This window comes from Homarus americanus, unplaced genomic scaffold (assembly GCF_018991925.1).
Source record: "Homarus americanus isolate GMGI-L3 unplaced genomic scaffold, GMGI_Hamer_2.0 scaffold5794, whole genome shotgun sequence".
NCBI lineage: Eukaryota > Metazoa > Arthropoda > Malacostraca > Decapoda > Nephropidae > Homarus > Homarus americanus.
In genome coordinates this window covers 16,547-41,824 of record NW_024720449.1, presented here as the reverse complement: position 1 = coordinate 41,824, position 25,278 = coordinate 16,547, and the positions used below count along the sequence as shown (strand labels likewise).

At 44.0% G+C, this 25,278-nt stretch overlaps 1 protein-coding gene across 3 annotated transcripts in view; it reads right to left on the bottom strand.

Moving 5' to 3' along the window:
- The window catches only part of LOC121860538, an 87,884-nt gene extending 64,256 nt beyond the window's left edge, over window positions 1-23,628 (bottom strand). Inside the window, exon 1 of one of the 3 annotated variants that reach the window (XM_042357698.1) lies at window positions 23,216-23,628. In XM_042357698.1, coding sequence (XP_042213632.1) covers window positions 23,216-23,488 — 273 coding nt within the window. In that variant the 5' untranslated portion in view covers window positions 23,489-23,628. The remainder of the gene's footprint in view (window positions 1-23,215) is intronic. The other 2 variants (XM_042357699.1, XM_042357700.1) reach the window with 2 other exon arrangements.
- Window positions 23,629-25,278: the final 1,650 nt, after the last annotated feature.

Genomic DNA, 25,278 nt, shown 5'->3' with positions numbered 1-25,278 from the left:
ACACAGTCACATGCGGCTTTTGCGGCATTCACCCATGGAATGAAGCATCGCTGGAACTACCTAATACGCACTATCTCTGATAATGGACTCCTCCTCCACCCTCTGGAAGAAGCTATCAGTGTCAATTTCATTCCCAAATTAGTGAAACACCCTGACTTAACCTCAGCAGAAAGAGCACTCCTTGCACTACCACCGAGACTGGGAGGAATGGGACAAACCAATCCAGAGGAGATTGCTGCCACCGAACATCAAAACTCAGTTAAGCTCACAGCAGCCCTCACGGACAACATTATAGCTCAGAACGCAACAGGGGAGGTGGATACTAGTGAAGTAAACAGGATTCGTAGGTCCATTATGACAGAACGACAGCACGGCCAAAGTGATAAGCTGCAGCAACTGTTGCTGCAAGTACCAGATAATTTGAAAAAAAAGTAGCTATAGCGCAGGAGGTGGGCGCCTCGAACTGGATAACTACGTTACCGATAAGGGCAAGTGGTTTCAGTCTCAATAAACAAGAATTTACAGATGCCATTGCTCTAAGGTACGGTGGGCCAGTAGAAGGGTTGTCCTCCCAATGCGTGTGTGGCTCTACCTATGACGTCGATCACGCCGTGTTGACGTCAGTGTGCGAGGATTCTGAACGCGGGGACAGTGAGCCTTCTTCGACATCAGGATTTTTGATCCCATGGCCGCATGTCACCGTAACTTAACTCTCGATGCTGTATACAGGAGGAACGAGAACGACAAGATAAGGGCATACGAGAAAAGAATTCAGAACATTGATCAATGCAGCTTCAATCCTCTAGTGTTCACATCCTCTGGTGGGATGGGACCAAGTGCAAGATGTTTCTACGCCAGACTTGCGGAGGTGATCTCCGAACAGAAGCAGCAGCCCAGAAGTTATGTTAAAGCCTGAATGAGATGTCGACTGTCTTTCTCTCTCCTTCGGTCGGCTTTGCTCTGCCTCAGGGGAACGAGAGCTTCTGCCCCAAAGCCAACAACAGCTGCAAATATTGACTATGAGGCTACTTTCAGGTAAGTAAAATTTTTAATAAAAATACAAAAATAATAATAACAAAATAACAATGATAATAATAATAACACTGCAATAATAATAATAATAACAATAATAATAAAGAACCATAAAGAAAAGAAAAAAGATCAAGAAACAATATATGTCTGTTGTGTTGTCAATGGTAAGAGAAACAATTGAGACCCTGCAATTGTGTGTAAATGAAGCAGAAAGTCAGATCAGCAACCTGGGACTTGGTCACAATTTTTCTGATGCCATATGGCAGCAGGGTCTACCATTAGCCAATACATTATGCTTTCAATATCTTCCCAGGCAGTAGTACCTCACGGTTTGGTAGCTGCCTACTTCTGTTCTCACATAAACTCGTAAAATTCGTCCTTCATACCAATTGAACTCTCAGTATTCACTCATTTACACTCTTCGTATTTCAGTGAACCAAAAGAGACATAAATCATTTCTCAAACTCATTCCTGAACCTCTAGCCAGCTACTTGTTTGAAGCGTGCAAGGTGGGCCAAGTTGGAGGTACATCCCTAAATTACCCCCTGGCATATTAAATATCTCGGTTCTAGGTCATGTGCGAGGGAAACATCATAGATGATAAGTTTCTCAGAATTGTCTAAGCTGCTGACTGTAAAGACAAATTTCCAGAGATTCGGTTGGTGGCAACAAATGAAATGGCTAATACCTTTTCTAGTAGTTTTCTGATTTTCAACTTATGATATCTCAATTATGGATTAAATGTGCTAATACTGTAGTGTCATAGAAGAAAACCATCTTGTTTTTGTCTGAAATTATCATGAAATACAAAAAATATATATCCAATTACACATGCTCTGAGTTCTACTGGGTAGCAAGTCAGCTACACAATTACATGCCATCTCCACGGATATTAATCTTCATTATCCCTGTTTAGGATAATCACAACTGTATATAATTATGTTCCCTTTTCAAAAAAGGGTATTTCTTTAACAAATCTGTAATCTACCAACACATACAAATATTGTTTTCCCACAAAACCACTGTCTAAACATCTGTGGTTCTTTGGCAAATTGAAAGAAACAAACATAAAACGACTGATTTCAGCAGGGACAAACTACCACATACACTATTAGCAATGCTCAAAGGTTCATTCCTGCTATAATCAAACATATTTCAGTAATAATGTGTGTCAATACATTGCTGTGCTGAGAGCATGTAGGCAGTGCTGGCTTGAGTATTAACAGAGATAAAACTTGAGCATATCAGGAGGTTGCAGATTTGTAAACTACAAATAAAAACATACTTCTTGTTTAATTTTTCATTTAATTACTACGGTAAGGTCAAGCCCCAAAAGTAAGACATTAACCCAAATCATAAAATAACCTATGATTCAATACACCTCACATCAGCTCAAAGGAAACAATGAAAGTATAGGCCTAACAATTACGAGAACTAAGTGGTTATTTGCCCAGTCACAGATCTTTGCTTACTTTTGCTATTTCTCCGGCATTTGGTCTCATTGGTCAAGACTTGACCAACACTGGAGCGGGTTCAGGTACATTCAGGAGCCGGTGCATGCCCAGTGTTTGCCAACAGTGCGTGACAGAGACGTGACCGATCGCCCGGGCGGCTAGCGAGCCGATCTTTTGGTGAAGAAGATAAATGAAAAGGAAAAGTAATCAAAGACGTGACCGATCGCCCAAGCGGCTAACGAGCCGATCAGTGGCGAAGAGGATAAAAGTAAAAGTAAAAGTAGATTACTTAATGAAGTCCCTTGCAAACACGGTAGAATATAAAAATAAAAAGACAGATCTGCAGTGCTATGAACTCAACAGGTAGTACACCTGCGTCAAGGTAGATAAGTTAAGGCGACGATTTGTCTGGTTAAGTTGGGTTTGGGGTATTTGTTAACTTTAGACCTATAATTCTTTACATAAATCTGGCAACATATGTGAAATCTACAGAAAATTCGAAGACATTTTTCTTCTATGGTATTTCCATCGGAAATTAAGGATAACCGAGATATTAATTTTTCAATATTATTACATTTGCTCTGCAGAGAAGCTCTGACCCCCTCTCAGCCAATGCTCTTTACCTCTGTGTTCGTTTTTTAAGCGTCTACAGCGCATGCGAGGGGATGGTGTGGGAGTTTCTTATTGGCTATAGCGATAGGAGACTTATTATTGGGCAAGAGTTTTTTGTCTTAGCCAATGAACAAAGCGTGGGTGCATCGGGAGCGGAAATTTGAATATTCAGTACCAGATATGGCTGAACAGGTGGAAGAGATGTGCCGACATTGTGATAAAGATTATTTTACGTCAATTGCCGAGTTTCATCAGAAATATACTGAGGCCATTTCTATTTTTTTAGAAAACACAGTACAGCATATTACCGGACAATGATTCTCCTTCATTTTAAGGCAAGATATGGGGCATAAACAAAGGGGGGGGGGGTCCAGAGGGAGTGGAGCCCCCTTGGTTAGGTTAGGTTTTGTTGGTTGGTTGGTATTTTATTTGTGATTTACTGTACTCGAAAAAATCCCACGTTTTCCGTTAAGACCGTTGCACTACTATAAATGGACCGTGTTTTGTTGTGTTTTGAATGAATTTGACTTTCAAAACTGGCACAAATCACTCGTTTTGGAGTTTCCTCCGTACCCAAAACCCCCGGTTCCCACGGGGATCCCCCATTATTGTTGGGGGTAAGGAGGGGGTCAGAACAAAAAAATTTTTGATTTGAGACAGTTTTGAAGGTCAAATTCATTCAAAACACAGCAAAATACGGTATTATTTTACTTTAGGACATAGCGCTCCCGAAAGTTATAAACTACAGAAACAATTAAATCTCGCTATTCTGAGCATTTTGAACCCCCATATATACATGGTGGAAATGGATAATAGTGGCACAATTGAATTCAATTGATTCTACATACTTTTCAGTCTTCGTTTTTGTGAGGAGAAGTTACCGCCGCGAAACCGAGTTAGCTATGGATCATGCACATGCAATATTGACTGACGTCATCCAGTCGTGACCAATGATGTATCGATATTAGCCAGTGATTGTTTTTTTACCAATCACATTTGCATTTTTCAAAGCAGCCTGGGTGCGGATTGAAATTCAATGACCTGTGTGACAATGCCCGTTTATGTATGTATGTATGTAAGTACTGTATGTATATATATACAGCTAGACCCCGACTTACGACTACATGGACTTACGTCCATTCGTACTTGCGACCTGCTTTGACCGTACGTCCATCGGGATATACGACTGCGACCGTCGTGACCAAAAATATTTTCAAATGACGCGCGCATTTTCTATACCGAAACATTTCCGTCCCGGGCGAGAGGGTGGCGCGTCTCGGATCGCCTCGTGGGTACACTCACTCAGTGGAGCGCTTTGTTTGTGTTTGGCTATCGTATCCTATACTAATCGCGCTGTGAACTTTTGTTATTATCGTATTTATTTGACTTTATAATGACTGGAAAGCGTAAAAGTGAGAGTGCTGGTGGTGTTCCAGGGAAAAGGAAACAGGCAATTACGTTTGAGATGAAAATGAAGATAATAACACAGCATGAGAATGGAAAAACAGTAGCAACAATCTCACGCGACCTAGGTTTCTCACACTCGACTATATCCACTATTCTGAAGGACAAGGAACGTATTCGTGAAATAGTGAAAGGAACACCACCTATAAAGGGAGCTATAATATCAAAGAGAAGACATGGTCCTATTCACGATATGGAAAAATTATTGGTGATATGGATAGAAGACCAGATAGAGAAGCGTGTACCCTTAAGTGTTCTAACCATACAGGCTAAAGCAAGAAGCCTGTTCCAAAGCCTGAAGGAGCAGGCAGGAGATGAATGTGATCAAACCTTTACAGGAAGTCATGGGTGGTTTGATAGATTTAAAAAACGCTACAGTCTACACAATGTTAAGGTGAGTGGAGAGGCAGCTAGTGCCGATGTTGGTGCTGCCGAAGCTTTTAAGGAGGAGTTAGATGATGTGATTGTGGAAGGGAATTATTTGCCTGAACAAATATTCAATGTGGATGAGACTGGATTATTGTGGAAGCGCATGCCTGAGCGGACATACATCCACAAAGAGGCGAAAACAATGCCCGGATTCAAGGCATTCAAGGACAGAATTACACTTCTGTTGGGAGGGAATGTTGCTGGTTTCAAGCTAAATCCCTTCATGATCTATCATTCAGAGAACCCCAGGGCTTTTAAACATGTCAGCAAGCACACACTGCCAGTGTTTTATCGCAGTAACAAGAAAGCCAGGATGACCCTAGTATTGTTTGAGGATTGGTTCATGACTTGTTTCATTCCACGAGCTAAGGAGTATTGTCTGCAACAACAGATTCCATTCAAGATTTTACTGATTTTGGATAATGCTCCGGGACACCCACCACACCTGGACACATGCACCCTGATGTTAAGGTAGTGTACAATCCACCTAACACTACCTCTATCATACAACCCATGGATCAAGGTGCTATTGCTGCCTTTAAAGCATATTATTTACGCTCAGGCTGTTGCTGCTACTGAAGGTGAGAAAACCTTCAAACAGTTTTGGAAGGAGTACAACATTTTGTCATGTATAAAGAACATTAGTACAGCATGGGATCAGGTTACAAAACATTGCATGAATGGAATATGGAAGAAAATCCTGAAAAGATATGTGCACAGTTTCAAAGGATTTAATGAAAATAAAGTTATTTCGGATATTAGTAACAAGATAGTGGAGTTAGGTAAACAGCTGGAGTTAGAAATTGATACTGAAGATGTTGGACAGTTGGTTGAAAGTGCAGCAGAAGAGCTCAGAAAAGAGGATCTTATTGAACTAGATGCACAGAAGATTGCAGAGGAAGAAGAGAGACAAAATGTAGAAGAAGAACCTGCACCCCCCAAAAAGTTTTCAGTGAAACAAATGGCAGAGGCATTTGCTACAATTAATAAAGCAATGCAAATGTTTCAAAATTACGCGCATGCGTGCATAGTGTCAACAAAGGCTGTAAGAGACTGCTCCTTAAAATTCATATTTCTGACGAATTCAGCGAGTCTACCAATCCCAGCCTGTGCAAACAACTATAGTAAGAGCCAGTTATCAGCACAGTGGCATATATTTTTTTTTTACTTTTGGACTTTGTCATTTTCGGGGGATAAAACATCTGGTCCTACCACCTGATCCCTCTGAGCAAAGTTTTTCAAATTTGCGCATGCGCAATGTGATAGTGTGACGTAGCAGTGACATCATTACCACTCCACCTGACTGCAGTGTTGCCAACGTGCCCTATGCCCGCCGTTAAACGCCCCCGTTCGTTGGAAACGGCGGCAATAGGTGACAGTGATGCTGACGACTTTCTTCTTCAAGACACGTCAAAGAAGAAGCAGAAACTTCAGAAGTCAGGGTCTCCAGCAGGGGCCACAGCTCCCCCTTGCACCCCTTCTGGGGCTGTAGAGGGCGGATTTCTCCTGTCATCGAGGTCCCCAAGTGAGCTTACATGTGGCTCAATGACCGACCCTCCGCCGACGATGGACATAGGGGATTCCCTTTGCCTCCCTGCCCCGTCGCGCCTTTGTCGTCTCGCCTTTCCTCGGGACTTGCCTCTGAGCACACGGACGACCTGGTTCTTCCGTCACTGCTCTCCACTTCAGGACTCAACACTTCGCCTCCGCCGAGGTCCCACAGCCGTGATAGTCACCACACAAATGGACGAGACGGTACGCCTGCTCACTCAGGTGGGCTTTCCTGCTCTCCAGGGGGAGGTGATGCTGAAGTTCACCATCATCACCCCAGAAACTCGTAATACCAAGGTAATTGTTCGCCACGTACCCTGGGAGATACCTATCGACGATCTTCGCCCTCTTCTCCCACAACTACTGGACATGGAGCGCCGCATCAACCCGGTCTCCAAACGTCCATCCAACGAACTCATCGGCTGGTGGGTGGGCCCCCTCCCTCCGAAGGTGAATGTAGGACCAATTCACAACTGTCTTCTTGACCGATTTATCAGAACCCCGAAAATCTGTGGTCGTTGCCAATCGTGGAAACACCGCACCTGGGAGTGCACGAGGATGGTCGCCTGCGGTTTCTGTGCAGGTCCTCACGAAACAGTGGAATGCAAATCGAAAATTCAGAACAAAATCCCAGTTATTCCACGGTGTGTCAATTGCCATGGCAGTCACCACGCCTGGAATGCCAATTGCCCACAGCGTCCTGGCACTTGCCCCGGGAAAACTTACCTTGTACCACCGCCCTCGTCTCTGACGAAGCCCCTGTTAACCAAACCTCACTCCTATCCACCACCGCCTCTTCCATCCACCAAGGATTTCCCATTGATCTCCTCTCCTCTACCATCCCCCCTATTACCCCAACCACCCATCCTTTCTCCCCTCCCTCTCTCTCCCTACCGTTCTTGGAACAAGTGCGTTGCCGGCCCTGCCACACAGTCACCACCATCTCCTGCCCACCCGGACCCCCGCTGTCTCTCACCAGCACCACCACCTCTTACTCAACTGAACCCTCACCGTTCCTACCACCACCACATGCCCAGTCGGGCCCTCTGCAATCCTCACCACCACCTCCAGCTCCTGTACAGGTACACCAAGTTGGTTCTATGGAAACAATCACTCTCCGTCTGGATAGCCACTCCAAGCAAATCAACCTTCTCTCTGCCCAACTCGACTTGTTTGTGAAAACAATTGCGACATTGCAGAGGCAACAACAACTCATTCTAGACACCCTGACCCAACAGCGGCACACTTTGCAAGCCCTGATGACCCGCCTCCTTCCATCTCCCGAGATGGAGGATCCATTCCTCGCTCTCCCACTCCTCCCTCTCCATTTTTCTCAACATAATTTGGTAACTCTTCTGGAGCCCTGACTAGCCCCACCGACTCATCTCACACCGGAGACCATTCCCTCCTCTTCTTACAATGGAACATCCAGGGACTTAGACCTCGCCAGACAGACCTCGCCCAGTTTGTGCTCTCCCATCAAGTAGATGTTGCTCTACTTCAGGAAACCATCACAAACAATGTTACTCCACTTCGCCTCTCTGGCTATACTGTTTACACCCTGCCTCGGTACCGTGGACAGGCTCGTGGCCTCCTCACCCTTGTGAGTAACACCATTCCATCTGTTCGTCTCCCTTCACCTGACTCACATGGACCTCCATCTGAATTACTTTCTGTCTCCCTTACTCTTGGTGACCGGACCCTTCGTGTAGTCAATGTTCATTTCAAGAGTGATTCTCTGGACCCCCAGGTTCTTCACGACCTCCATAATGGGGTTCCCACTTTTGTTCTTGGCGACTTTAATGCCCGCCATCCCACTCTTACTCCGGATCATCCCATGCCATGTACCCTTAACGGATCACATCTCTCACAGTTTCTTAATGGGGATGTTGGCTTACTATTGAACGGCCATACCTCCTTTCATCCTACCGTCTGCACCGAGCCTGCTCTGTATAGTGACCATCTCGCTGTTACTACCCATCTCAGGCTCTCCTTCTCTGCCCTGACATCAGCTCCTTATCGATCCCCTCGCCTTCGTCTCACACAAGATGCTGTTCCTTCCCTTACCCAATACCTTTCTACCTGGGCGGATTCCTATGTCGTCCCCCAGTCCCTTGACTCTTACAGCGCTGATTTTGTTGATGCCGTGTATGACTCTGTCAATCGCGCTACCCCTCCACGCCCACCACGTCACCCCAGAAGTGCCACCAACTACTGGTATCGTATCCCTGCCATGAGACATCTCCGGCAGGTAACCCGTGATCTCCACTCTGCCATACGGAGGTCTCGGTTTCCAGAGGACTGGGAAGACTTCAAAAATTGGTGCTCCTTTGCAACTCAGGAGCGTCGGATACGTGAGGCGGACTGGCTATCCTTCACGGGGTCTTTATCGTTCCAGTTGTCACCCTCTTATGTATAGAATCGGATTAATGCTATATGGGGTACTCGACGGAGGCCTCCTCCCCACCCTGACCCCGCCTCCCTTGCCTGCTCTTTAATGGAGGACTGGGCACGAGCTTCCTCCCCTGAGGCACTTCCAGATCCAATGCAGGAGGCAGTGCAGGCTCGCATCGATGTGTCTGAGCCTGTTGTTCGTGCTGCTCTTACCCACTGATCATCCCATCACACAGTTCGAGCTTGACAGTGCTCGTCGCTCTAGAAAAGACACCTCTCCTGGGGATGATCAGATAACCTACTCCGTCCTCAACGCCTGTACTAATATTCCTAACGGCCCCTTGCTTGCTCTCTACAATATGTCTTATGAACCTGGGGTTCTCCTGTCCAACTGGAAAAGTGCCACTATTATCCCCATCCCTAAGCCGGGAGATCCTGGGAAATATCGACCCATTAGTCTTACCACCTGTGTTTGCAAGATGATGGAGAGGATACTCCATCGTCGCCTTCTTCACACCATAGGCGGCTTCCACAACTCCCTCAATGGTTTCATTCAACATCGCAGCACAGCACACTCCATTGCTTCCTTTTATTGCAATCAGACTGCCCGCGTCTCAGTCTTCCTTGATATCAAGGGAGCCTTTGATACGGCTCAGCCTGCCTTCATTTTAGCTGAACTTGCACGGTTAGGAGTTAAAGGAAGACTTCTACAATGGATCGCCTCTTACCTCACTGGACGTCAGGCCCGGGTTCGCGTTGAAGGCTCTATGTCTCCTGTTCAAGAAATGAACCTCGGCACCCCTCAAGGTGGAGTCCTGAGTCCCACCTTGTTTAACACTCTCAAGCACTCCATTGCATCTCTCCAGTGGCCGACAGAAGTTGCCCACTCAGGATATGCCGACGATGTCCTCCTCCAAGCCCCTGACTACCTCAGCATGCAGGAAGCCCTTGATTTGGTTTCCAGAGTGTGTGATTCACTTGGTTTCCTTCTTTCAACTGCGAAAACAAAAGCCATGTGGCAAGGTCGTGTTGTACCTCCACCCCTTCTCTTATCAGGAACGCCCTTGGACTGGGTTAATGAGACAAAATACCTGGGTGTGTATGTAACTCGCACACGTTGTCAGATCCCTGAAGTCCACTATCTTCGAGACATATGCTTTCGGCGTTTCGCTCCCCTCTCTACCATGTGCAGGGGTTCCCTTGGTGCCACCATCCCTGTACTTCTCACCATGTACAAGTCCTTTGTCTGTTCCTGTGTCGACTACGCCGCCCCTGCCCTCGTCAACATTAGTTGGAGTGCTGTCAACCGTCTCAAAGTTATCCAGAGGAAAGCTGCTCGTATCATCCTTGGGGCTCCTCAGTGGACACGCTCTACTTCTCTATATAACGAACTTGGTCTTTCCCCTTACAGGATCGTGTCCAGGAGTTTTACCTAAAAACTGCCGTTTCCATTCTACGGGATCCTCGGGGCAACTATGTCCAAACCAACTTGACTCCTGCTGTCCAAGACCGACCTCCATCTAGAAGACAGTGGCGAGGGTCACTCATACGAGCCCTTCAGGAACACGACCTTCTCCCCGATATTGTTGTCACCCCTGCTGTTGGTTCGTCTCCTTCTCCCTGGCTGGATTTTCAACCTGAAGTGATTGCCCTCGGTGGACCGCTCCCGAAATCCCAGGTGAACCCTGTTATTCTCTGCAAATACCACCTTTCCAGGATCGCCCACTGGTCCCCAGGTAGGTTCGTCCTCTACACTGATGGCTCTGTTGACCCCGCTACAGGTAGGGCCGGGGCTGGTGTCTACATCTCCCGTCCTGATGCCCCTGAGCCTATCAAACTGTCTCTCAGAGTTTCTGATGGGGCATCCTCCACTGAGGTTGAACTAATAGCCCTCCTTGCTGCCTTTCTCGCTGAGGAAGAAGCAGATGGTTTCTGCCCCTTGCTTGTCTGCTGCAATTCCAGGTCTGCTCTCGATGGGATCGCATTTGGATCAGGGGAAAATAAGGACCTCACCCTCCGAATACGAGGGTTAACATCCACACTACAGGATGCAGGCCGTCCTGTGACATTCCTATGGATACCCAGTCATGTCGGTATCTTGGGGAATGAGGCAGCAGATGGCCTTGCCAAGACTGGCTGCAACAAGGCCACACCTGACTACGTTGTTCCTCGAACACTTTCACAGATTAGGACCCAAATTCGCCGAAAACAGAGAGAAGCTCGGGAAGCAGCCATCCCCCTGGACTCCCCGCCCACCTGGTACTATGTCCTCCGTAAACTTCCTCACCTCTCGTACGTCTACGGGAAAGGGTCGCGGAAAGGGGACGTGATTGCTGCCTGTATCATCATTGGGTATGACTTTGCTTGGGAGATTGGTATCCCTGCATCCCCTGAGCAACGCTCTTGTGCATTATGCAGAAGACCCGACAGCAGCACCCTTAACCACTACTTCCTAAGATGTTCCCACACACAACGCTTCCATGACGCCTGCTGGACCACCACTCCACGACCCCCTGATGGAGACACGATCATCCTCCCCATACTGGCCAGATATTTTGTAAATAATATTGATTATGTGTTAAAGGAATATCCTTCCTTCCTTAAACTTTAGTAAGCCCCTTTATAATATTTATACTGTATATACTTGTCACACTTGCCAGATGCTTCTGGTGTCATTGTACAGGGGTACCTAGTGACAGCACTAGGATCCCGCTTCCTCTATCAAGGAATAAACAATTGAAATTGAAATTGCAAATGTTTGATGGCATGGATCAAAATTATGAGCTTTATGCCAAAGTTGACAGAACGATCCAAGATACACTTGCTTACTACAGAGAAATTTATAATGAAAAGAAAAAGCAAACTGTGCAGTCTAAATTGGACATCTATTTCAAGAATTCCCCCAGTGCTGTCTCCTCACGCCCCACCAGTGCTGCCTCTTCACTCCCTCAAGATGAACCAATACCTTCAACCAGCAAGTTTTCACAGTACATAAACCTGTCTGAAGAAAGCGACATTGATGACCCACCCAGCCCTGTCTCCTCTTCTGCTGCTTCCAATTAATATAGTCTCCATGTATCCTGAAAATAGAAAATTATGGGGGCCCCGTGTGCATTCAGCTGACTACATTTAAGGTAAGTGCTCAGTCACACTGTATCCATTCCTCATCATTTATTACTTTTACTGTACTGTATCCATTCCTCATTATTTTTTAACAACCACGACCATGATTATCTCATATACTATAGGAATAGCCGTGTGTCTGTGTGTGTGTCTGTTCTGGGCAGCCGAAATGGCACAATCGTTTTTCATCAAACTTGGTGGAAAAATCGAGAAAAAAAAATTCGTAGAGTGCAACAAACCTGGTCCCATGTCGATGGTTTCTTTAGGAAGGCATTAATTAACCATTTTATTTACGCTGGAAAACGATGTCGCTGTACACTGTCAGCGGGCCGGCGACTGCGCGCTAGCCAAGCACAAGCGTTCGAACTTTCACGCTTTGGTAAACTGTACCACCGGACTCGCCACCTGGCACGAAGGGTCCACGATCACTTGTATTATTGTATGAGGCGAGTCATCTCCCGAATCAATGTTTGGTGGCCCCATATTTTGTTGGTTCAAAGAGGTTAATTGGAGACCAACTGACAACTTCTTAATAGGTTTCTTTGACCCACTTCTCTTCATCTTCCTTGACATTAGGGTGTGTTATACGGAGGCGAATTTTTTTTTTTTTTAGTTTGAAAAATCGGCCCATGGTATTAATGATGTAGTTCTATGTGCAGAATCATGTGATATCTTCAGATTTGAAAAGTTTTCATTTTTTGCTAGGTAAATTTTAACTTGAAATCTTATGAAAATTCAGTATTCCCACCCTTTTACCAACACCACTAAATAGCTTATTTAAAGTAAAGTAAATGTATCAGGTTAATTTATTAGGATGAAAATGATCCAGAATAGTGAAACGAATGATCTTGACACATTTATTAAATTTAATATTCCTTTAGAAACAAAATCATCAAATACAAAAACCGGTTTTACTACTACGACCGGTGTTGCTGCACACCATAGAGAACATGTCTTTCTTGCTTCTGTTTCTACTCATCACCTCCCTGCTGACCACCTGAAGCTCGGATGTAGCCTTCCTCCTCTCTGGTACACGTGACTGCTGGCCTCGCTCCCCACTGCTACACAACGCTCTATACTCTGGGTGTGCGAGGGCCAGGCAGGGCTGCATGGGGTTGTCAGGAAAGCTCTGGCTTGAACATTGGTGAGGCTGCAGGTAGAGGGGGCTCACTGCCAGCCTGGATGTTATCCAGATCTATGAGATCAGTGAGGGTCTTGCACCTAGATTGACTTCAGGAGTCTTCCTGACCCTGAAGGAATCGTCCCAACTGATTCGTCATGCCCAGATCCTCTCATAAGTCTCATATCCAAGATCTTTTGACTGCCACTCTTCTCTCCTCCTCATCCTACTGCAGAGCATTGTCTGCAGAACTGCCTCAGGATGAGCATACCAGGAAGATCTCCTCACAGTCTGCTCCACAATCTGAACAACCTTCCTTGGCTGACTCCTCCAGAGCTCAAGCTGGAAGAACATGCCTCGGACCCAGGGTGATGACAACCTTGGTGTTGAACCAATTTGGCAAGTAGACACTCACGATGAATTGGACAATAAGTCTCAGGTTGTGAAGCTGGTTCCCTTTCAGTTTATGATGAGCGACCCAAATTCTGCAGAACCTGAGAGCCGTTGTGAGCCACCTAGAATGTGAGACTGAACCTATCTGCAGGTAAGCAAGTCTATCAGGCATGACCCCAGTTTTGATGGCACTGCAAATCATGTAACCATAGTACTGGTCAGTACTCAGGTCGTCAATGACAGTATGTGCAAGCTCAACGAGTGGAGGGCCAACTGTGATTTTTTCAAAGCTCGGATTTATTTCTAACTCAGTGGCAGAGTCCAGCATCTTGCCAAGAGGACCAGAACATCTGTTGTTTGAAAGAGTCTTGCCATCCAGCTCCTGGATCAGATGTCTGAGTGGCAACTCGTTGGTGTTGTAATGATTGATTGTCAGACCAAACCTTACAGCCCAGAATTATGCCGCATATAACAGCAAGTACACCACAGACCTCGTGGTACCACCACATTCCGGGTTGACACACCTCAGGTCGACCCAAGGGACTTGACCTCGCCCGCTAATGACGTGAGCCGGGTGACCTACAACCGCACCTAACCAAGACACCTGGGCAGGACCACACCTGCACACAGCTATCCAGATCAAACCAGTTTAGTGTTAATTGTTAGAGGTCAGAAGCCGGCTGGGCCGACCCCATATAAAGGCCCTACAGTCCCGTCCACGGGCATTATCATTATCATTCTGATCCTGGTCATACTGATTCTCATTCTGGTTGCTGTCATCTCTCTCCCGTTCGGGTCGTCACTCGGTTCACTAAGCAGAGTCACGCACGTCCCCTCCCCAGGTCGGGAGGGAGACCTCCCGACCAGACCACGGCATCGCCAGCTAAGCAGACTCTCCCATAGGAGGCAGCCCAGCCAGCACTCACTGGGCCTACGTCAGGGTACACGTGAGTCTTGTCAGAACGTCCTAGGGTGAGTTACCTACTGTGGGAAGTGTATTCATTCAGGTGTGTCCGAGAGTCAGTGTCAAGTAACGTAAAGCATAATGCGTCAGTACCCCGATATAGTAGTGATATTAATGTGTCCTTGTCATTGAGTGAATTAATAAATAGTTGTATCGAAGAGGTGTTTAACAAGTTGTCCCTTTAAGAAGTGATATATGTGTATTGACATACGAGATAAGATAAGCGTATTGACGCTGAGTAAATAACATCCAGGCCACGCTACCAAGTTTCCTATCTTTACATTCCTACACTCTATTCTTACTTATGTACGTAATTCTCTTCTTGTGAGATTTGTCTCATTATAGTGTGGAGGTCACAAACAATCCAGACCAGCTTCCTCCCAATCTTCCGCTCTGTCCACTGTATGACCCCCCCTTGCCACCCTGTGTTCGTGTTGGTGCTGTCCCCTCCAATGGCCTGCAGGGTCTGGTCTACGTTCCTCTCTCTGAGCCAGTTCACAATGTTATCTGCCACTATCTCAGCTGGTTTCCTGATGTCATCTTTCTCTGGAGTGAAATGACATAAATACTTCCCTCCTGGTTCACTGCAGCAGGAGTAGTGTTCCTCCTTCACCATGGCAGGGAACAACTTGTCAGAATCTCCAACTTTCAAGAACACTTTAGTGTCATCCCTTCTCCCATCAAAGAACAAACAATTGATTCCATTTTCTCTTATCCCCTTATCAAACTCCTCTTCTAGGTTACTGACAAGTTTCTCCTGAGCTCCCCTTACTTTGTTATGATCTATCACCAGGTGAACATCATCAGGTGTTATCAAACCACCGTCAATCCAGGCAGCTGTTGCTATCTCTGCAGTTTCTCTGAGACCAGTGTGGTGTCGCATGCTGGCCAGAGCTATGCTCGGGATATCTTTCCTATTTCGAATCTTATGCCTGGAAGGTTTGGGATCATTATTTTCTGGGTTAGGAACAAAGTCACCATTCTCCTGGTCAGCACTCGGATCAGCCATGGGGAAGTCATTAAACTCTGAATCAGCTTGACTCCAATCATCGGCCTTTTTTACCTCACCCTGGGCCTTCTCAAGTCTCTTTTCCTCGGCAACTCTTCTCCTCTTCTGTCTCTCTGTGGCAGCCTCCTGTCTCTTGGACTCCGGAATATCTTGGCTAGAAATCATGAGAGCCCCTATACTGCCAGTCTTCTCTCTCTGTGCTTTGACAAATGCCAGTTCGATCACAGGAATCTTCAGTTCACGCTTGCAAATACAGGAGATGTGGGCCTCGGATTTACAGTCACGATCGCATCCAAACTCAGGACAGAGAACAATTGGGCACTTGCAAGTAATTATGTCAAATAACTGGTCCAGTTGCTTGGCAAAGCTGTCCTTAACTGCAAGTTTTCATCTCCCAAGAGAGATATCTCTTGCCTTTTCCCAACTGGCTAGCAGTCTCTCACTAATCTTCTTCTGACTTGTTATGACTGGAGGCTTGAACTGAGCGTTAGCCAGAGTGTACTGTGCCAAGACAGCTTTGGTCATATCACTGGCAATGTCTTTGTTTGTGTAAGTTCTTTGGTTCTTTTCACTGATTTGCCTGATTAAAACACCGTATCTCAAGCATCACTCAATGTAGGCAACTCCGACTTCAGGAGCTCTCTCCCAGACCCAAGATAGTGACTGAGATGGCTGGATTTTGGTTCCTCGTCCTGACACAAGCAGCCATCGCAAATATTATCAACTTATAAATGCATCAGAATCTGAAACAGAAAAAAAATGTTGTTAGTTGGGTTGTTAAAGAATGAAGTCAGAAAGCAATGTTCACTATTTAATTGTAATGCACTAATGCAGCTGTACGTTAGATTTTCGATAAATTTCACGCTAAAATTTACCTAGCAAAAGGTTGCAAAATATTGAAACTGAAATTATTTTCTGTTTATATACACTAAAATCTACCAAAAAAGTGATGGGCCATTAGTTTTAGCTGATCTTCCCTCCTATGACACACCCTAATATATATATATATATATATATATATATATATATATATATATATATATATATATATATAAATATATATATATATATATATATATATATATATATATATATATATATATATATATATATATATATATATATATATATATATATATATATATATAAACAGAAAATAATTTCAGTTTCAATAATTTGCAACCTTTTGCTAGGTAAATTTTAGCGTGAAATTTATTGAAAATCTAACGTACAGCTGCATTAGTGCATTACAATTAAATAGTGAACATTGCTTTCTGACTTCATTCTTTAACAACCCAACTAACAATATTATTTTCTGTTTCAGATTCTGATGCATTTATAAGTTGATAATATTTGCGATGGCTGCTTGTGTCAGGACGAGGAACCAAAAATCCAGCCATCTCAGTCACTATCTTGGGTCTGGGAGAGAGCTCCTGAAGTCGGAGTTGCCTACATTGAGAGATGCTTTGAGATACGGTGTTTTAATCAGGCAAATCAGTGAAAAGAACCAAAGAACTTACACAAACAAAGACATTGCCAGTGATATGACCAAAGCTGTCTTGGCACAGTACACTCTGGCTAACGCTGAGTTCAAGCCTCCAGTCATAACAAGTCAGGAGAAGATTAGTGAGAGACTGCTAGCCAGTTGGGAAAAGGCAAGAGATATCTCTTGGGAGAGGAAAACTTGCAGTTAAGGATGACAGCTTTTGCTACAACTGGCCTCAGTTATTTACACTATTTGCAAGTGCCCAATTAATTTCTGTCCTGAGTTTGATGCGATCGTGACTGCAACCGCGCCCACTCTCCTGTATTTGCAAGCTGCGGAACTGAAGATTCCCAGATCGAACTGGCATTTGTCAGCTAATAGAGAGAGAAGACTGGCAGTATAGGGCTCTCAAGTGATTTCTAGCCAAGATATTCTGGAGTCCAAGAGACAGGAGGCTGCCACAGAGAGACAGAAGAGGAGAAGAGTTGCCGAGGAAAAGAGACTTGAGAAGGCCCAGGGTGAGGTAAAAAAGGCCGATGATTGAAGTCAAGCTGATTCAGAGTTTAATGACTTCCCCATGGCTGATCCGAGTGCTGACCAGGAGAATGGTGACTGTCCCTAACCCAGAAAATAATGATCCCAAACCTTCCAGGCATAACATTCGAAATAGGAAAGATATCCCGAGCATAGCTCTGGCCAGCATGCGACACCACACTGGTCTCAGAGAAACTGCAGAGAATAGCAACAGCTGCCTGGATTGACGGTGGTTTGATAACACCTGATGATGTTCACCTGGTGATAGATCATAACAAAGTAAGGAGAGCTCAGGAGAAACTTGTCAGTAACCTAGAAGAGGAGTTTGATAAGGGATAAGAAAAATGGAATCAATTGTTTGTTCTTTGATGGGAGAAGGGATGACACTAAAGTGTTCATGAAAGTTGGAGATTCTGACAAGTTGTTCCCTGCCATGGTGAAGGAGGAACACTACTCCTGCTGCAGTGAACCAGGAGGGAAGTATTCGTGGCATTTCACCCAGAGAAAGATGACATCAGGAAACCAGCTGAGAAAGTGGCAGATAACATTGTGAACTGGCTCAGAGAGAGAACGTAGACCAGACCCTGCAGGCCATTGGAGGGACAGCACCAACACGAACACAGGGTGGCAAGGGGGTCATACAGTGGATAGAGCGGAAGATTGGGAGGAAGCTGGTCTGGATTGTTTGTGACCTCCACACCAACGAGTTGCCACTCAGACATCTGATCCAGGAGCTGGATGGCAAGACTCTTTCAAACAACAGATGGTCTCTTGGCAAGATGCTGGACTCTGCCACTGAGTTAGAAATAAATCCGAGCTTTGAAAAAATCACAGTTGGCCCTCCACTCGTTGAGCTTGCACATACTGTCATTGACGACCTGAGTACTGACCAGTACTATGGTTACATGATTTGCAGTGCCATCAAAACTGGGGTCATGCCTGATAGACTTGCTTACCTGCAGATAGGTCCAGTCTCACATTCTAGGTGGCTCACAACGGCTCTCAGGTTCTGCAGAATTTGGGTCACTCATCATAAACTGAAAGGGAACCAGCTTCACAACCTGAGACTTATTGTCCAATTCATCGTGAGTGTCTACTTGCCAAATTGGTTCAACACCAAGGCAAGTCATCGTTCTCCGAAGGTCCGAGGCATGTTCTCTTCCAGCTTGAGCTCCTGAGGAGTCAGCCAAGGAAGGTTGTTCAGATTGTGGAGCAGATGTGAGGAGATCTTCCTGGTATGCTCATCCGAGGCAGTTCTGCAGACAATGCTCTGCAGTAAGGATGAGGAGGAGAGAAGAGTGGCAGTCAAAAAGATCTTGGATATGAGGACTTATGAGAGGATCTGGGCATGGCGAATCAGTTGGTGACTTATTCCTTCAGGGTCAGGAAGACTCCTGAAGTCAATCTAGGTACCAGACCTCACTGATCTCAGGATCTGGATAACATCTAGGCTGGCAGTGAGCCCCTCTTACCTGCAGCCTCACAATGTTCAAGTCAGAGCTTTCCTGGACAACCCCATGCATGTCCCTGCCTGGCCCCTCGCACACCCAGAGTATAGAGCGTTGTGTACAGCAAGTGAGCGAGGCCAGCAGTCACGTGTACAGCCAGGAGAGGAGGGAAGGCTACATCCGAGCTCAGGTGGTCAGCAGGGAGGTGATGAGTAGAAACAGAAGCAAGAAAGACATGTTCTCTATGGTGTGCAGCAACACCGGGTCGTAGTAGTAAAACCGGTTTTTGTATTTGATGATTTTGTTTTCTAAAGGAATATTAAATTTAATAAATGTGTCAAGATCATTCGTTTCACTATTCTGGATCATTTTCATCCTAATAAATTAACCTGATACATTTACTTTACTTTAAATAAGCTATTTAGTGGTGTTGGTAAAAGGGTGGGAATACTGAATTTTCATAAGATTTCAAGTTAAAATTTACCTAGCAAAAAATGAAAACTTTTCAAATCTGAAGATATCACATGATTCTGCACATAGAACTACATCATTAATACCATGGGCCGATTTTTCAAACTCAAAAAGAAAAAATTCGCCTCCGTATGACACACCCTAATATATATATATATGCACACACAATTAACATTTAAGAGAAATACAGTCGCCGGTTAATGTCCATTCAAATAATGGACTCAACTCCCCCCCCCCCCCCCCTCTTCCCAGCTCGCTGGCTCCTCCCTCTCTGAGAAATGTTTGGGTGAAAACAGTAGGCTTATATTTTTAGTAATAAATAATACCTCAGACTGAAGTTAGGATAATATAATTGACATTGCTGGATTTCTTGCAAGACCAGCAATATTTTGAATATAAACGTCATATATTTTGCACAAAAGATAAAATTTTTGTTCTTTCTAATCAAAATTCTTACATTAGATCTAAAATTTGTATGTCTAATGCAAATTCCATGATGTCTACATTAGAATAATCACAATCATATAAGAATTCCAGCAATGTAAATTATATTCTGGCCGGGTAATTTGTATGAATTTTATGAGCTAAAACAAATATCTTCAGTATATAAACAAATTATACTTCACCCAGACACTATCTGGTGATCGCCCTGTGTACTGACAAAATTTTTTTAGTAATTCCCTTTAAAACGACTGGCAAGCGTAAAAGTGAGAGTTCTCGTGATGCCGAGAAGAAAAGAGACAGTCAATTACTTTTGAGATGAAATTGAAATAATAATGCAATATGAAAATGGAAAGACGGTAGCAAAAATTTCACGCAACCTTGGCTTCTCTCACTCGACGATATCAACAATTTTGAAGGACAAGGAACGAATTCATAAGGTAGTGAAAGCAGCAGCACCTATAAAGGGAACAATAATAACGAAAAAAAGACAAGGTCCTCTTCATGAGATGGAGAAATTACTTGTGATGTGGAAGGATGATCAGCTGCAAAAGCGTGTACCCTTAAGCCTTCTAACCATACAGACTAAGGCAAGAAGCCTTTTCGAAAGCCTGAAAGAGCAGGCAGGAGATGAGTGTGACCAAAACTTCACAGCAAGTCATGAGTGGTTCCAAAGGTTTAAGAAACATTACAATTTGCACAGTGTAAAAGTGAGTGGAGAGGCAGCAAGTGCTGATGTGGATGCTGCTGAAGCTTTCAAGGAGGAGCTAGATAGTGTCATCGTGGAGGGAAATTATTTGCCTGAGCAAATATTTAATGTAGATGAAACAGGCTTATTCTGGAAACGCATGCCAGAACAGACATACATCCACAGAGAGGTGAAAACCATGCCAGGATTCAAGACATTCAAGGATCGAATCACACTTCTGTTGGGGGGGAATGTACCTGGTTTCAAGGTAAAACCCTTCATGATATATCATTCAGAGAACCCAAGGGCTTTCAAAAATGTCAGCAAGCACACACTGCCAGTGTTTTATTGCAGTAAAAAGAAAGCATGGATGACCCTAGCACTGTTTGAGGATTGGTTCCCGAGTTGTTTCATTCCACGAGCCATGGAGTATTGTCTGCAACAAGGGGTTGCCTTCAAGATTTTATTAATTTTAGATAATGCTCCAGGACACCCACCACACCTGGACAACCTGCACCCTGATGTTAAGGTAATCTACCTTCCACCTAACACTACCTCTATCATCCAACCCATGGATCAAGGTGCTATTGCTGCTTTAAAAGCGTATTATTTACGTACGGCCTTCGCTCAGGCTATTGCTGCTACTGAAGGTGAGAAAACGCTCAGAGTTTTGGAAGGACTACAACATTTTGCAATGTACACAGAACATAGCTGCAGCCTGGGATGAGGTTATAGGTCAGTGCATGAATGGAATATGGAAGAAAGTCCTGAAAAGATATGTGAACAGTTTCAAAGGATTTAATGAAGATGAAGCAATTTCTGAGATTAGCAACAAGATAGTGCAGATGGGTAAACAGCTGGAGTTAGAAATTGATAATGAAGATGTTGAGCAGTTAGTTGAAAGTGTAGCAGAAGAGCTAAGTAACGAGGATCTTATTGAACTGGAGGCACAGAAATTTGCAGAGGAAGAAGAGAGACAAAATGTAAAAGATGAACCTGCACCCCCCAAAAAGTTTTCAGTGAAACAAATGGCAGAGACATTTGCTACTATTAATAAGGGGATGCAAATGTTTGAAGAAATGGATCAAAATGTTGAGCATTTTGCAAAAGTTGACAGACTGATCCGAGATGCACTTGCTTACTACAGGGAGATTTACAATGAAAAGAAAAGCTAAATTGTGCAGTCTAAATTGGACATATTTTTTAAGAAGTCCCCCACTGCTGTCTCCTCACGCCCCACCACTGCTGCCTCTTCACTCCCTAAAGATGATCCAATACCTTCAACAAGCAAGTATATTAGCCTGTCTGAAGAAAGCGAACTTGATGACCCACCCAGCCCTGTCTCCTCCTCTGCTTCATCCAATTAATGTAGTCTCCAAGCTCAATTAAAAAATTATTGAGGCCCCGTGTGCATTCAGCTGACTACATTAAAGGTAAGTGCACAGTAACACTTTATTCATTCTTCATTATTAATTTCTTTTACTGTACTGTATTTCATTTTAGAATTTCTATGTTTATTTTCGCATTTTCGACTTACGACCTGGTAGTTAGGACGGAGCCCCGTCGTAAGTCTAGGAGAGACTGTACTTGTAGTGCAATGTTTATGTGACAGACTAACATACTTATGTAAAGAGAAGCAACCATTTTAAAACCTGCATAAAATTTCCCTATTTCACTACACTTTGCTACAAGATTTACATAATCTATTTTTGTAATCATAGATAAAGCTAAAATGCATGGTATATAAATACTAATAGTATGGATTATCTCTTGAATTGGGTGCAAGCAATCTTGGGTATGACTTATCTCGAGAGTTGGGTACAATTTATCTTGGGTACGGATTGACTTTTTTGGGTACGATTTATCTTGGGTACAAGATGACCCTAACCAGAATGCTTGTGGCGTGACGTCAAGTAGTGGACCAAGAGCGAGTACTTCCAGCAGTATTTTGCGCGATACCTCTTCCTGGATCAACACCGTTCAGATTGTCACTACCAGTTCTTTACCACAACAGCGTGACTCTACCCACCTCAAGGTCCAAGAAACCACCCTCGCCAGGAACGTGCTACACCTGTGCCACTCGAAGAAGGGTCCAATGAGGAGGACGTCGATGACCCTGAACCTATCCCTGGTCCTTCAACTTCTAATTAAGGTATTGTACTTTCGGACATGGCACGGCCCAAAGGTTAGGTTAGGTGGGTTTGATTAGGTTAGATGACTCGTTTTCGTGTTCTCCCCCACCCAAAACCCCGATTTTCCAGGCTCTCCCCTGTTATCGTTGGGGGAGGGGGAAATACTAGCTATTTCCGCCAAAGAATAAGGACAGATTCGTTTAAAACGCACCAAAATACACTGGAAAAACATAGTGGTCAACCCCTAGGGACTCACGTCCTAAGGTAAAAATTTACCCAAAATACATAGGAAAAATATATTTTTGAATCGCTAGAAGATTAAAGGACTAAAGGTAACATTTACCAGGTTTGGTTATGTTAAGTTATCAATGTCATCAGCCTAGAGCAATGTGAACGACTGCCGAACAAACAGCGGAAGTAAAGGTCTGTGACCGGACACATAACAGTAGTGGATTACAAGAAATACCTACAAGATATGATTTAAATTTCTTCCAGTCCAGTTTGGCAAGGTCTTGATCCATTAGCCCCACCTCACCAAGTGTCTTGCCATAGAACTGAATAGAGAATACAACAGCATCAACATCACACTTGGGAGTTACTTTAGTAGAATTGGCCATGGGTGCTTCCCCTGCAGAGGCTGCCATAAACGGAGCTATCCTGCTTCCATTGCTTTCTGTCAACTGTTCCTTTTCAATGCTGTCTATCACTGTTTCGTCAGACGTTGTGTTAATTCCGTACTTCATTGTTATATACGTACATTAACTTAACAATTCTAAATAATCGACTAGGAGTTGACAATAAAAGACTACTTATAAAACAAGCTACTGCGTACCACCTATGGCCGATAGACTTGCTCACGTCAATGACAGTGTTCGTTTTCTCTGATGAATTGGAAAACATAACTTAAATACCTCATATAGCTTTTTTAAATTTCCGAGTATGCTTAAATTTTGTATATTATATAAACATACAGTATAGTAATTAATACAAAAAAATAGTCCAAAGAGATATTCATTACAAATTTTACAACACTATTACAAAAGATTCGAACACAAGTTAGACAGCTGGGCCGAGCTGACGAATAACGCATGCGCACAAGCATCAGCTGGTAACTGTAAACAAAGACCACACAAATAAACAAATAATCCTAGTATCATGTTTGTCATCGTTAAAACTCGAAAACACTATACCCATAAACCATTTTTGGGTTTCAAGATATTATGAACTAAGTTAACATAAATATTTCGACTGGTGACATTACATCACGTGACAGAACCCAAGTCACACCCGATATTGCTGTTGCATGAAGCAACTTGTATCTGGTATGTAGTGTTGCCAGGTGGTGAAATTCGTCACCAGATGAGTGAAATATGGTGAAATTTCAGAGCTCTTGGTGAAAAATAAATAAATTATGGAACCAGACAAAATCTGGCAAAATCTGGTGAAATTTCAAATTTCTGAGAAAGAAATATAGGAAAATACTAGGACCACAGTTTGAAAATGCCGCCACGTGACAGACATGCACTCTGGTGCAAGAAGTGTTAAAGTGTTAAAGTGATAGGCCTATATAGTATGGTAATGATGTATGCAATGGAGCATACAAAACAAATGTAGTGTAGCTGTTAACATGATTTATTAACATTTTACTTATGATTTTTATTTTTGCTAGTCTTTTAATTCTGTGCAATATGCAAACCAAATGTATCATTATTTTGTTTTCATGTTATTGGCTGACACCTCATTATATGGGTTACAGGGTTCAGCTCATGATGATACAGGGAGTACGGTAATTGTGTTGATATAAGGAGCAATTGAGCGAAGATGCCTAGAAAGGTGTTAGCGATGGTGTACAGGTCTGGAATAAGAAGTGTTGTGTGATGTGCTGGTAAAGGTGTTAAGGACCTCTGGTATATTTATATAGTGTGAACTCTGCACGCCTTACAAACCAGATGTAAGCCAGGCCAGGCAAGTGGATATTTCCATTGCTGATTTGATGCAATTCTTACAATCACAACGAGGGGGACAGAACAGCTATTGCAAGCTTAGCAGGAAGAACAGAGACAATTATTGCAAGAACAGAGAGAATAACAGAAGCAACAACTACAACAGCTGCAGGAAGATATCGACAAGAAATTTCAGGAAAAGGGGTGAAGCGTTGCAAGCTATGTGTAACAGATCGAATGATGCGTTTCATGAGGTGCAAGTAGAAGTGGGTGAAAAATTGAAAGAGCACAAACAAAAAGTGAGTGGTGAAATCACAAAGGTACTAGAGTGGCTAACGGTGTTGAACAGTGAGCTACAGAAAGTTAGTTGCAGGATGCAAGCTCTGGAGAATTGTCTAACAGCAGGGTATCAGCCAAGATTTAGTGACCCTTATAATTGTGACGGTGTGCGTGAAACATCGTTTGTGCACGCTCCGAGTGGAATGCATAGTGTTGAAATTTTTGGAAAATGCAATGAACGTGTGGAAAAGGGAAGTGCTGAGTTAAATTACAGAGCACCCGAGTTCAGACCCCTTGTTACGTCAAGTGAA